The sequence below is a fragment of the Martes martes genome (assembly GCF_963455335.1).
Source record: "Martes martes genome assembly, chromosome: 8".
Lineage (NCBI taxonomy): Eukaryota > Metazoa > Chordata > Mammalia > Carnivora > Mustelidae > Martes > Martes martes.
The window spans coordinates 28,771,489-28,786,707 of NC_137895.1; the positions used below are offsets into that span (position 1 = coordinate 28,771,489).

A 15,219-nucleotide genomic window follows, 5' to 3' on the forward strand; every position below is an offset into this window, starting at 1 on the left:
GTAATTAAGAGTTTGTGTCTTTATTTGTCTCTTCTTTTGTTCTCCTTTACATGTTTGTTTGTTTCTTAAATTCCAACCTATGAGTGAAATCATGTGTTTGTCTTTCTCTGACTGACTTATTTCACTTAGCATTACGCTCTCTAGCTCCATCCATGTCGTTTCAAATGGCAAGATTTCATTCTTTTTAATGGCTGAATAATATTCTATCTATATCTGTATGATATAAAAATATCTATAGCTATCTATTTATCTATCTATATAGATAGATATCACATCTTCTTAATCGGTGGACACCTGGGCTGCTTCCGTATCTTGGCTATCGCAAATAATGCTGCTATAAACATGGGAGTGTATAGATTCCTTGGAATTTGTGTTCTTGTATTCTCTGGGTAAATACCCAGTAGTGTGATTGTTGGATCGTAAGGTAGTTCTATGTTTAATTTTTTGAGGAACGTCCATACTGTCTTCCACATTGGCTGCCCCAGTTTGCATCCCCATCAACAGGGCAAGAAGGTTCCTTTTTCTCCACATCCTCACCAATGCCTTTTTTTTCTTGTGTTGTTGATTTTAGCCATTCTGACAGGTGATAAGGTGATATCTCATGGTTTTAATTTGCATGTACCTGATGGTGAGTGATGTTGAGAATCTTTAAGATTTTATTTATTTATTTGACAGAGAGAGACACAGTGACAAAGGGAATACAGGCAAGCGGAGTGGGAGAGGGAGAAGCAGGCTTCCTGCTGAGCAGGGAGCCCAATGTGGGACTCGATCCCAGGACTCTGGGATCATGACCGGAGCTGAAGGCAGACCCTTAAAGACTGAGCCACCCAGGCACCTTGAGAATCTTTTCATGTGTCGTTGGTCATCTGGATGTCTTCTTTGGAGAAATATCTGTTTATATATTCCATCCATTTTTAAATTAGCATTGTTGAATCCATTTCTTTAGCAGACTTAAGCATGTACCTTTGACTGTTTCTTCTAAATTGGGAGTTACATCTAGAGGCTTAACCAGATTCAATATTCATTATTTGCTTGATTGTTTTTGACAATACCTATGCATAAATGAGGGTCTGTTTCTCCATCCAAGGGTTTATAATTGGTCTCTTCCCATGAGAAATATTTGTCACACTGAGAAACTGGACCATTGGATCAGTTATCATGTGGGACGGGAAGGATAGTATCATTCAGACACATGTAGCCAAAAGTTCCTCACAGATATGTCAAAGACACAGAAGACATTGAGAGAAATTTTCAGATGCAGATAATGGAGATGACATATTTGATGGTAACATTTATTCCTAAAATATTTCTGGCCAACCAAGAAACAGAGGGAAAATCATTATTATTATAGCCAGTTATATTCAAGTACTTCCAATGAAAGTAAGAACCATTGCGAAAGCAGGATCTGAAGAGAGGATTGTACCAAAACATAGCAGGAAAGATCTTGAAGCCATGGCCATGAACTTCTCACCATGGGGCAGCAGGACAGACTATGATGTTAAAACTAATAAATCAATTGGGGTGCCTGGGTTGCTCAGTGGGTTAAGCCTCTGCTTTTGGCTCAGGTCATGATCTCAGGGTCCTGGGATGGAGCCCCACATCAGGCTCTCTGCTCAGCAAGGAGCCTGCTTCCCCCTCTCTCTCTGCCTGCTTCTCTGTCTACTTGGAATCTCTCTCTCTCTCTCTCTCTCTGTTAAATAAATAAATAAAATCTTTAAAAAAACCCTAATCAATCAAAAAGATGCCTTTATATATGAAGTGGTAAGATCACAACTCTCATGAAATATAGTCATTTGTCCCTGCTCTTCCAGAACTTATAGAAAAGAAAGAAAACTAAAGTGCAGGACAATACCTCATGAGCTTATATACAAACAGGAGTTTGGCAGGGGCTGTGTGGTCGCCATTGTCTGGTGAGGTTAGGATGAATATTCTAGAGAAGAGGGGTAAAGGGGTTGTTAGAGCACTTTTAGAGGTTGTGAGAATGAAGCTAGAAGGACATGAGTGGGTGGAATAGTCCATAAAACATAAATTATAAGAATAAAAGCAAAAACGAATAGTTAAGAATAAGCACAGTATGTTCAAGGAACAGTACAGATTAACTTTAAAAAATATATACACAGTGTTTACAAGTATATATGGTATGTCGCATAGTCTAGAGTGAGGTCTCATACCATCTTGTTCTTGGTTTTGATTAAACATGAGACACCTTAGTGAAGCCATATAATTTCATTTGATTTCTGTTTCTTTACCCATAAAAGGGAGTATTGGACTAGTTTAGAAGTTCTTTAATTTCCGGGGCCAGTGAGATTGTTTGAATGTTGAACAAATTAATTTCTTATACGGTCGAAACCAAATTCAACAAAATAACAACAACCTGCCATCTGCTTATTATAATGATTTTTAAGAAGGTATGTTTAATACAGAAGCAGAAGCTAGTTTCAGAAATGTGTGTATCCATGTATGTGAGTATGTGTGTGTGTGTAATTTATATTAAAACTAACTTCATTGCATTCAATTGTTTTTCTAATTTCGATATAGACTGATAAGAACCTCATTGTAGAGTCTATCTGATCAGCATTTGGAATCATAGACTAGCTGTTACTTAATAGTCCTTCCCTTTGTGACATTCTAAGAACTCATAACTTAGGATAATGTCACTGTTTTACTCTGCCTGTAGCTGTTGAGAAAGCTAGTTGACAACACCATGCCCTGGCTAGACCCTAAATGTAACAGTATGTTCTTGCATCTGATGTTAGAATAAATACAAAGTTTTTATAAAAATATGAATATGTAAAATCCCTGAGATGGATATAAATTTACTAGTAACTCAGAGAAGATGGTAGGGTTATGATTTTAATCATTAAAATGACCTTCTAAGCACTAAAATGTGAAGATCCCAAGCTTAAAGATTTTTTTATGCTAAATCTTCCGAAAAAATAATGTATACAATTCACCCCAAGAAGTTCCTAAAATTCTAGGAGGACGACATAACCAAAATTGTTAGCCAAGCAGATATATCATTTTTTCCCTCCACAACTGAAATTTATCTGCACTTTAGGTTTGAACAAATGTTAAGAGAGTCACTAGGATTTAAGTTCAATAATGTATAAAAGTGAGCATAAGTGGAAATTAAAACTTTGACAAAGAAGCCCATGGAGTAATAATGAAATGTAGGCAGTTAATTTTTTTTTTCCAAATGAAAGGCAATGTGTCTTTACTTGGTTGGAGAACACTAATTATCAAAGATTTGGCAGAAGACTGCCACTCCTAATTGCATGAAATTATCCAACTGACATTTCTGAAAATGGCAGTGATCATGACTGCATAATGCAGTTAAAAATCCTCCTACAAGATAGCTGTTTATCACTGAAAACACTTCACTCTTGTCATTTCTCTGTGAACTGTTTCTGTAGTAAGTTCTTGGAATATATTTATGTATGTTTAGAATCACATGCATTTTGATATTTAAATTTATAATAACAGTTGATCTCTGAATTGGGTACTAGATATTTTTTCCCCACTATCAACAGACCCATGTGAGTAAAAAAGTATTTGCAGAGAACTCAGAAGGTAGGTGATTTCAGATACACTTTCTGTAATTTTCATGGAAGACCCAAAAGATAGCACCATGACTACCATGATAATTGAACCGCATACACTTACGTAAGGTTCAAAACTGAAAAGACATCCTCCCAACATAGCACTTGCATTCCTTGTTACAGTTTCCCTTTTAATTGAAAGCTGTCGATTAATTATATTTTCTACAGGGATGTGGGCAATTTCTGTCTTGGTCATGCCGTGTTCCCAGTCTAGGAGGTATTCTATAGGCTTTGTTGAGTGAATGAAAGAATTCCAGTTTCAAGTACGATGGAGAGGTGGAAAAACGTTTCTGATGTATGTTATGCAATCTCAAATACAGAAAAGATCACATGAATCTGATAGAATTTTAATAGAATATCAAATTTCTGCTTAACTTCCTACATCAATATGAAACAAAGCCAATGGAAGAGAGAGAAGCATTTTGAATGTACCTCTATGGCAATGGTAGGTTAGGTCAGATGGCTCTTCAATGATTTGGCTAAAGCTCTTCTCTACTAAATGGTATATTTATGTAGAAAGGCATAAATTTAGAAATCACGTGCACTTAACACTGATCAAAGGAATTATTTTCTAAAACAAGAACAAGGAGGTAACACCCTAATGTGCCCTGAGAATTTTCAGCCACTCTCTTACAAAATATGAATTTTAGTTTTACACAGCAAAGTAATTACATGGGAAAAATAATGTGGTCAGTGTATAATTTTAAAAATATATAGAGCATTTGACTTCTTTGGAAAGGATAAAGCAGATATTTTAAACTACAGTCGATGTAATTCCTAGAAGAAGAAAAATATGGTAGTGGTAAAACTTTCATTGCAACATTGATTTTTTGTGAGCACATCCTTTGTGATTCTGTGGTCCTGTGCCCTTCTTACTGACTGCATATTTCTTTTACCATCACTCAAGGTCTGGAAAAAGTGCCAAAAGATCTTCCCCCTGACACTACGCTGCTTGACTTGCAAAACAACAAAATAACTGAAATCAAAGATGGGGACTTCAAGAATCTGAAGAACCTTCATGTAAGAGTTCTGTGTTTGTTTGCTTGTTTTTGAGTTGTAACAAGATCTGACTCACAGGATTCTTCAATACAAGGCTAGGAGTACTATATGGTAATAAATAAGCACAGAAGCATTTATTAAATTCTCTATTTAGGGGGTGAGAGGGGAGCAAAGCATCATTTTCATTAACCGCTAAAAGAAATCAGCCAATTTTCTTATATTTACCCCATATATCTTTGGTCTTTGCATCCTAAAAAATACTTCATATCTTAGTTTTCTCTTACATTTCATGAATAAAAGTCTTTATCTTCCTAGGTAGATTCTATTTCAATATTGGAGCAAAATACAAAATGGATTACTGATCTTAGTATTATTTTATCTCTTTGGTCTTCTTTCATTAGTTTTCTAAGAGGTACCAATGTTGTAAAGGCTCAAAGATCAGCACCAAGAGAAAAAGGGTTAGCCATCTGTATTTTACTTAGTAAATATAATTCTATCTTCAAATATCTATATATCTATATCTTGCTTTATATTTAGAACTATGCTTATTGCATTCTTATCTGTATCTGTGTTTTAATTGTGATTTTTACTTACCTCTACTCTATTATGTCACACATCCAGTCTACCAGACAGGATTCCAGCAGAGAATTGGTGGCACTCTCAAAAGTATTCACAGAGAAGGCTTTACTGAAGGGATGATTTAGAGAGGGGTATAGGAACCAACAGAGCATTATGAAACACCCAAGCCCACCTTGAAAGAGGTGGGGAGCTGTAGTCCTACCTCCTTATTTCCTGTCTGTGTCTTCTATAGGTGAACCTAACTGGGGGCCAGGGTCAAGATCATCTGGGTGAAGTAGTCCCCAGAGTTTATCTTCCTAGGACACAAAGGAAGGTCACAAAGAACAAAGAATGAGTATAACTATAGTTGGGAGAAGGTATGTGGTAAATGGAGGATGACCAACCCCATCAAATAGGGTTCAGCATTGCTAAGGCAGCCTTCTGTCAGAGTAAATGCATTGTCTTTTCAGGTAGGGGATCAGAATCCCAATAAACTGTATGCTCTAATCCAGCTCTCTACCTGTGAGATAAATAGAATGTAGTTTCCCCTCAGAATATCATTGCACAATAAGCCAACCTTCAACGCCCAAAATAAATACTGAAAGTCTCACTGTCTCTGTATTCTACTCTGGTAGACCACTCTTGAAGTATTAAGTCTGGTCCTGGGCAAGACATTTTAAGGAGGGCATAAACTGTTGAGTATCCTCAGAATGGTTATCATGAGGATAAAGAATTTGGAAACTGTGTCTGATAGGCACAGTTGACAGAGATATGGATGCCCAAACTGAGTGAAAGAGGTCATGAGTGACAATTTTGAAGGGCAGTGCTGGAAAAGAGAAATTGAATTTACTTACTTCAACTATAAGATGACAGAATTGTCCTCTTGACAATTGAGTGGAAATTTCAGGGAAGCAGAGTTTTGCTCAACATTAAAAATACAATGTATAGGGGGCACCTGGGTGGTTCAGTCATTAGGTGTCTGCCTTTGGCTCAGGTCATGATCCCAGGGTCTGGGATTGAGCATCGGGCTCCCTGCTCAGCGGAAAGCCTGCTTCTCCCTCTCCCACTCCCCCTGCTTGTGTTCCCCTCTCTTGTTGTGTCTCTCTGTGTCAAATAAATAAAATCCTTTAAAAAAATGTATAGAGTTAGAATTTTCAGAAAACAATGGAGAGAATTGCTTAGTTATGAGTGACCTATATGTAGAGATAAGTTTATAGATTATTATGATGACTATCAGAGAAATACATTTTTAAGGTTGGGAGTATAAACAGAAAACTCTAATTTCAGATCCATTTAGTTCTTGTAGCCATTGTAGAAGATAATTGAAGGGATATATAGTAATAATAGTCAATATGTGTAAATATAAAAATAAATCATCTGGCTGGTATGCTTTAGAATAAGAAATATAGATTCAAGGGAAATAATGTAATGTAAAATAAACTGGTCATACTATGTTACAGAATTAGTATAATCGGGACAAGATTTAGATACCAACTTTCTGACAGCTAGGATGAGAAAAGCAATACCATATTCTTAGAAGGTGTAAAGATTTTTTCCTTAAGATTTTAAGATTCTCTAGGGAACAACTAATATAAACAAAAGTGGCAAATAAAACGGCATAGTCAGTTTATTGAAGTGTCCAACCATAGGAGACCAGTGTAATGTCAGTAGTGAATGCTACTAGACAGATCAGACATATCCTACATCAGGTGACCAGTATTTGAAAGAATATGGGACAAAGGGTTTTTTAGAGGGTTGGCAGAATTTGGAAAGGGAGAGAAGGAAAAGAGGGTCTTCTCTACAAAAGGAAAGGAAAGAAGAAAATAAGCAGATATAGAAGGTGGCTAGAGTGAAAGTCTAGAAAAAGTGAAGATAAGGCTTGAGCTAGAGAATTTCAAATCTTGAACCAGTGGGATCCATCTTCACTGATAGGATGCCAGGCCTGAGCCCCGACCCACCTTTTCTCCGCCTCCCTGGTATGCTTTCCCTGGGAGAGGGCCAATGGTGATATCAACAAGGTTTGTCAAGGACTATTTAAACTATCACCGGATATGTTAAATGATTAATTAAGAAAAAATGAATATGATTTTCAATGAACTAAAATTTAAAACTTCATTTTATTTGTATAAGTTTACCCTAAAGCTATTGTTTTAAGGGAGGAAAATTCTCTTACTCTAATCCTAACTTTCTGTGTTTTTAAGTATAATCTGAATAATTTATTTAAACTCCACGTGGCCTTCAATAAGAGATATCTGGTTCTGTGACACGGTCATTAAATCTGGCATTTGTAATAATATGTTCTTTCTTTTCCATGTCTCTTTCTCTGTATGTTTTAGGCAACTACCATCTTAGCGATCTCTTTCTTTCTACTTCAAAGTACGCATGGAGGAGAGGAAGAGTTTATTAGAGCTTCCAACTCTTCAGAGGATGTTAAACAGCTATTTGTCTCTTACTCTTTCATTCATGACAGTTTCTATCCTTGTTATTATGCAAATAAACATTATAATTTCAGCCGGGAGAGCCACACTTGAATGAAAAGGAGGAGAAGAAGTGAAACTTCAGCAACGATTAAAATAGAAAGGATCTGACTGAACGCTTCCTCTCTTCTCAGTAGTTTTATCAATTTAGACTCTGTGTCTCCTGATGAGTAGTATATCCTGCGTAAGAGTACATTTAATATATTTCCTTTGAACTCATGCTTAAAAAATCTAGTCGGGGAGATTTTTTTTTAACTAAAAATAAAATATTGTTAAAGATTGAATAATAGTAAATACTTGTCTAGCAATTACTATATACTAGGCTTAATACCTATTCACATTCGCTTACTAATTTTCACAACCATTCTTTTGAGGTGGACACTCTTCATGACCCCTTTATACAGAAGAGGATACCCGCGTACAGAAAGGTTACTTAGTCACACACTATAAGTCACGCACATTCATCGTCACTCACAAATAAGAGCCAAATGTTGAGACTGAAACTCAGGAGCACTGTGAATTGAGTCCATTAATTGCCTATAAATATGATAGTAACCATACAATTCCTTAAAACCATACCTGATGCAGTGTAAACTGTATATAAGTGACTTTGGAGAAAACTACATCATATTAAGTCAGGTTTCAAGATTATTTTCTTCCAATTTTATTGAACTATAATTGCCATACAGCAGTGTGTAAGTTTAAGATGTATAGAATAATGACTTCATATATTGCAAAATGATCACCACAATAAGTTTAGTTAACATCCACCATATATAATATTATTTATATATATTTATATATATACACACATATATGTGTGTATATATACACATACACGCATGTATGTGTATATATACGTGTATGTGTACACATACACATATACACATATACACATACACGTGTGTATTTGTATATATACACACATATATATGAAAAGAAAAAAAATGTTTTTTTCCTTGTGAGGAGAACTTTTAGGACTTACTCTCTTAGCAGCCTTCAACTATACCATGCCACAATGTTGGCTATAGTCATCCTGTTGTACCTTACCTCCCCTGTCCTTAGACACTTCATAACTGCAAGTTTGTTTCTTTCGATCTCCTTCTTGGATGAAGGTGGTGAAAATGCTTTTATTACTACTTCCACCCATTTCCGTTGCCAGTCACCTTCTTCATCACCTCTCCCCTACCTCCCAGGCTAGATCCCTTTTTCTTTAGTTACCAAAGAAGTAGGTCATCCTGGTTTTTGAGGCTGTGCTTCAATTTATCTCTCCTCCTCTGACTTCTATCCCATCTTTGCAAAGTCATGATAAACTGATTCTGCTTGTCTTTTACCTTTCCTTTTCTTCTTCTCTGTTTTTACTTTTATTTAAATTTGTTTCATGCAGAATTTACTCCCAGGCCATAAATTTTTGTTTCCTCAGTTTCTTCTGGGATATCTTTTTCCTCTATGCAACTGCCTCTTCTGGTTTAAGACCTTTCTGCTTTTTCAGTTAGGATCATCTCAGTATGGCAGGGAGAGCTCCTGTAGGGAGGGGTTCCTCGGCCATGAGTCCTGTCAATTCAACACTGCATCTTGGGAGCTTTGTTCCCTGGGATGTGCTCAATGACCAGAGAATCTACAATTCTTAAGTTCAGCAATACTCTCTGCATTTTTAAGCACGTGCAGTAAGAATTCAGCACTCTTTTGGGGCCATCTGTGTCCAGACTGGCTGTTTGGCCAGGGGCTCACCTACCAACTCCACCATTGTAGGGACCGGGTGGCACACATGGCTTCCCTGAAGTGACATCCTTCAGATGCTTGGTGGCTTTCCTGATATGCATGCCCTTGATGGCTTAGGCAGTTTCATATGCGTTCTTAAAGCAAACACAAAGATTCGAACATCTTGATTTGCATGATCTTGTAGGATTTTCTGGGCCAAGTGAAGAGTGAACCATTTTTGGAGATCACCTTGGGTTGTTTACAGGAAGAGCTTTCTGCTTTTCATCAGCTGATCTGCTGAAGAATAGCTAAGGTTCACCTTTGACTCTTTTTCTGGTTTAGCTGGCCTTTTGCATTAGCCAATGGAATTAGTTTTGTTTTGTTTTCCCATCTCAACATCTTGTCATTGCCTGTTACAATTATAATGGTGCTTTCTTAAATACACATCACTGTGTACGGCACTAACATCAACCATCTTTAAGCAATACTGTAGATACACAATTAACTTTTTTTCACCTGTGGATTTTTCTTTAAGGTGGTTTTATTAAAGCATGGGGATAGGACCCATGGGCAGAAAGAGCTGCCTTACCTGTGGATCTGTTTTATGTGAAATTCTAATTCATATAGGTCTTAAGATTTTACCTCATTATGACTAAAATTTACATAGTTTATTTATGTTACAAATTTTTTTTAAATTTGAAAGCAGGAATGTTGCCATTTGAAAGGTGCTTTGCAAAGAAGTCTGTATACATTATCATGTATGCCCTGGAGGTGCTATTATTATTCCCACTGTACTGAAGAGATAATTGGGGCAAATGTCACACAACCCCCAAGACTTAATAGCAGACACTACTGTGGCATGCTCACAGGTAGAGGCATCATCTAGTTATTATTTAGTTTAAAAAGGCAGTATTTTATTAGCTGAAATGGCAGATAATAGATCATTAGGGTGATTCTTCATACTAGGTTTCGATATTTAACATAAAATAATCAGATTTTCAGACCATGTTGAATGCATTGAATGATACCTAGCTTTCAGAGTTGTCTTCCGTAGATGGGAATAGAAGATCTCCTCTTTCTTCATAATTAAGCATCTGCCACTTTGGGTGTCTTTCAACGATGTGAGTCCTCTTAAACCTCTCTTCTGGCTCTAGTTTTACTAATTTCCTGGACATTTTGCTCGTTAATATTAATTTCCTATGAGTTTAACTCTCATGTGTTTTTTAATTTTTTGTAATACTCATTGGAATTTCCTGGGGTTTTGTTTTAATCAACCCATCATCTTTTAGGATTAGCTGAAAGACTATGACTTAGAAGGAATTTTAGTTAGTCAAGTAATGTGAGCTCCATGAGCATATACATGGGTTAACTAACCAGCTGTTACCTTCAGAAAGTATTCCTGCATTTCTGAATCTGGAAGTTTCATTGTTTTCTTTTTTGTCCCTGTGCTTTTCATATATGCACATAAATCCACTACAATCGAAAATGATTTTTCTTAGACCATACTCAAACGATCCTGAATTCCTTAGGATTAATTGATAAGAAGATTTAGAATAAGAAGACGCATGGTTCTATAGACATACATATCATTGGAAGACAAAGAGGTATCCAAAAATAAGCTCAGCAATAGCTATACATATACCAGTAATGAATGACAAGCAATTTTGCAGAAATAAAAATTTAAGAATTACCAAATATGTTAACATATTTGGCTACATAAGACCTTTATATGTAAAAAGGACAAAAACAGAAGAAAAATGTATTAAAGCTCTGCATTTCATATTAATTACATCTTTATTTTCTGTAGACCAATTATCAAAATATATTAAAACTTACTAAAATGAGTAGTATGGTGATCAGGTAATTCTTTCTCTCCAAAAAGTACAGAAAACAGTAGCAGAACAAAAGGAAATTCATTTAACATTTCAAGTGTCAAAGAAATTATAATGAGGCACAACAAGGTGTACTAATTTGACAAACTTTTTGAAAAAAAATAGACCTAAATTTATAAGGCTGCAAGAAAGCACGAAAATTTTACTCTTTTGCATTGCTGATGGTAATATAAATTGGTGTCACCATTTGGTAATGGAATCCATGGTAGCAGTCAATGAGGATGGATTTTAGACTGGGGGATGGATGTCCATGGCACTGGATTCTTTTCTGGTATTTCGGGTCACTCTCGTAGTTTCAATCTTTAGAAGTATTTACTGTTTAAAAATTAAGTGTCTATCTATGTATCTATATTATAACCTATAATCTATAGCTCATCACCTTTATTCCTGATGTTCCTGATGTTCAGATCCTCATACACTTCTTAAGTGAAAGAGTCACATTTGCCTAATTTTTTCTGATTTCTTGCAATATATATAATATTTGTTTTTTTCTAATTTCTTGCTATATATATATATATATACACACATATATATATATATAGAGAGAGAGAGAGTGTGTGTGTGTGTGTGTGTGTGTTGAAATTAAGATGTTGTTTTTGTTCATTATCTATAGACGTTGATTCTTGTCAACAACAAAATTAGCAAAATCAGCCCTGGAGCATTCACGCCTTTGTTGAAATTGGAACGACTTTATCTGTCCAAGAATCATCTGAAGGAATTGCCAGAAAAAATGCCCAAAACTCTTCAGGAGCTGCGTGCCCATGAGAATGAGATCACCAAAGTGCGGAAAGCTGTGTTCAATGGACTGAACCAGATGATCGTCATAGGTACAGATATTCTTAAAACTCTAAGGCCAGGATTGAAGGTCCACCTTAGAAGATTCCAAGTAAGCTATAGCTGCAGGAAGTAGACCAGCCAGAGCTTACATGTCTTTAGCCCGTAGGAGTAACAGTAGCAAAAGCAGCAGAAGTGAGATTTTGAATCATACCTTACAAGGTTTTTGTTTCTCGTCCTTGAGGATCTGAGAATGTGGAGAAGTTCTAGGGCCAAAGTCACCCTACTGTATGCCCAAGATGAGAGATGGAATTAGGTAGTGATAAATCAGAGATATGTGGGGATACCTTTCTATCATGGGAATTGTTTCTATTCTGAATGTCTGTAAATCACTCGCTTTAAAAAACAATGTGTTCTAACGTTTTGTTCCATGTGTGGTAAAAATGGTGATTTTATAATTGGCTTACAAGATGCTCATATTTCAAATTATTTAATATTTTAATTCATCTCAGGAAAGTAATAACACCATAATAAGTGTGACTTATTAACACGTGTTTTTGTTGATTTCTCTGCAATCCTGTGTATGTACTTTAAATAATCTTCTTGTTATTGTTTTCATCACTATTGCTTTTCCCATAAATCTTTGTTTTCTTATTGTGTTTGTTGTTTGTTTTAAAAAAAGAAAACTTTGCCTCAGTGTGCTATCCCTTTGAAGAGTGTATCCTTTAATTTCTCTTTGGTTTCTCAGTCAAGTTGTTATCAACCCAAATTTCTCTTAAAATCCTTGTTGAAACAGACCCTACTCTGATTTGCAATATCCTAATATTGTCCGCTAAAGCTTTGTATTTATTGCCTTTGTAGAACTGGGCACCAACCCACTGAAGAGCTCGGGAATTGAAAATGGAGCCTTCCAGGGAATGAAGAAGCTGTCCTATATCCGTATTGCTGACACCAATATAACCACCATCCCTCAAGGTGACAGAAAACTTTCCAAAGCAGTCTGAACAACTAAATTTTAAAACTTTAACATTTAAAAAAAAATTGTTTTGGAAATCTAAATGGTGACTGAAGTAGCCAGTGTTATTGCTGGTAAATTGTTTACCCTTGGAAGTGTTTCTTTTGAGCCTAGATGACCCCTGGGCCATCGAGGCCCACGGTGCCTAAGGGTCTATGGCTAGATCCTTCTACCTATTAAGTCTCTTCTAAGATATAACTTAACACACAACGATTTCATATTAAATAATTGTGATAAAAGAGACGAATTGTGGTAGGACAAAGGAAAATATATAATTATTTAAAAAATAGAATGCCTGGGACGCCTGGGTGGCTCAGTTGGTTAGGCAGCTGCCTTCGGCTCGGGTCATGATCCCAGCGTCCTGGGATCGAGTCCCACATCGGGCTCCTTGCTCGGCGGGGAGCCTGCTTCTCCCTCTGCCTCCGTCTGCCAGTGCTCATTCTCTCTCTCTCTCTGAGAAATAAATAAATAAAATCTTTAAAAAAAAAATAGAATGCCTTAGTGGCATTAAAAAAAAAAAAAGATACATGAAGTACCTTGAAATTGAGCCAATTTTTACTTCGAGTCTGCAATCTTTTAGTGAATTCCTTTCCATCATAGGACATCTCAGGCCTTATGAGTAAGAGCATCCACAGAGGCCATGCTCTTGTGTGATAGTGTCGGTTGTATGCTGTAGAGTGGGGATTTTGGTCTGTATGGTTGAGTTCTGTTTGTCCCTAATTGGCTCTAAGGCCTTGGACAAGTTTATTCAATACTTATGCCTCAATTTCTTTCTTTATTTTTTAAAATATTTTGTTTATTTATTTGACAGAGAGAGAAAGCATAAGTAGGCAGAGCAGGAGGCAGAGGGAAAGGGTGAAGCAGGCTCCCCACTGAGCAGGGATCCCTACACAGAGCTCGATTCTAGGACCCTGGGATCATGACCTGAGTCAAAGGCAACCGCTTAACCAACTGAGCCACTCAGGTGCCCCTGCCTCAATTTCTTTATTCACGAATGTGTAATAGCATTAGTTTGCCTTAAAATTAAATAACTAGTTAGAGAAATATCTGGTATTCAAATAAGTAGTAGATTAATATTACCTTTTATTATTTCTTAAAATTATTTTGACACTCATTTTGCTTAGGCAAAGTACAAAACACCAGAGACAGGACAATTGATAGGGTCTATTACCTGACTTCAAGGAGCTTATCACCCAGAGCAAAGCCAGACAGGTCAGCAGCAGTCATCACACGGCCTCATGCTAAGGGTTCCCCAGGGGAGGCAAGGAAGCCAGTCTATGTGAATCAGAAAAGAAATCAACTCACCAAAAAAAGCAATTCCTCTAATTCTCACATTTTCCCTGCTCCAGGGTTTTAGTCTCACAAACACCCCTCTATATTCTCAGATTTTCCCCTCCATCTGGCCCTTTCTCAGCTTAGATATCTCGTTCTTGGACTGGGTACAAAATGTAGGTTCTTGCCCATAGAAAACAATTACCCTTGAAACAGAAACTCAGAAACTCAGCTTCCAAGAAGATATATTCCATAGAATGGTTTCTTACCACCCATTGCTCTCTCCACAGTCTTTTTGCTACAGAAGATGTTTTTATGCCCATAATAGTAACTGCTGGTCTAGATTAGATAGATAGATAGAGATTGATCTACAGTTTATAAAGCACCTTCATGTTGGGCCTCCAACTTGTTGCATCGTAACAAGTGGTTTTATTTTTTTGTTTTTTAATCCCCAATGCCAATGTGTACATATCTATATCTATTTTTATTATACATTATATATTTTAATATTATCCCGAGTGCAGATGTGTATATATTTATATTTTTAATATATTTTATATTTTAATAATATTTTAAAATTTAAATTATATTTTTATATATTACATGTGCACATGCATCTTGTCCAAAGCTACAGAGCTGTAGGAAATGAAGTAAAAAAGCTGGAATTTAAAGTCTGGGTTTTTCCACTTCTTCATGCTGCCAAATGACTTGCATTAAACACAGCCTTTGGTTTTGCTCTCCTTCTTAACGCATCCTCCAAAATATGCCTCAGGAGCACATTTCGTCACTTAGTGACCTGTATTCGTTATGTCTCCTCCATACCCTAGGTGCTCTTTTCCCACCATCTCTAGCTTACTTTTATGTATTAAACAGTTACTATAAAAATTATAGTAACGAAGTTTTGCTAAGCACTTACTAACACCAGGTATTGT

The 15,219-nt window shown here is 36.3% G+C and overlaps 1 protein-coding gene and 1 pseudogene across 5 annotated transcripts in view; one reads left to right on the forward strand and one right to left on the reverse strand.

The window, feature by feature from the left end:
• The window catches only part of DCN (decorin), a 44,785-nt gene that overhangs the window by 14,384 nt on the left and 15,182 nt on the right, over nucleotides 1-15,219 (forward strand). For all 4 annotated transcript variants that reach the window (XM_080810436.1, XM_080810433.1, XM_080810435.1 and 1 more), the window contains exons 3-5: nucleotides 4,507-4,619; nucleotides 11,840-12,053; nucleotides 12,862-12,975. In XM_080810436.1, the coding sequence (XP_080666562.1) occupies nucleotides 4,507-4,619; nucleotides 11,840-12,053; nucleotides 12,862-12,975 (441 nt within the window). The remainder of the gene's footprint in view (nucleotides 1-4,506; nucleotides 4,620-11,839; nucleotides 12,054-12,861; nucleotides 12,976-15,219) is intronic.
• On the reverse strand, nucleotides 9,024-9,570 carry LOC308347825 (large ribosomal subunit protein uL22-like; annotated as a pseudogene). The gene has a single exon. The product of its transcript is annotated as a large ribosomal subunit protein uL22-like (transcript).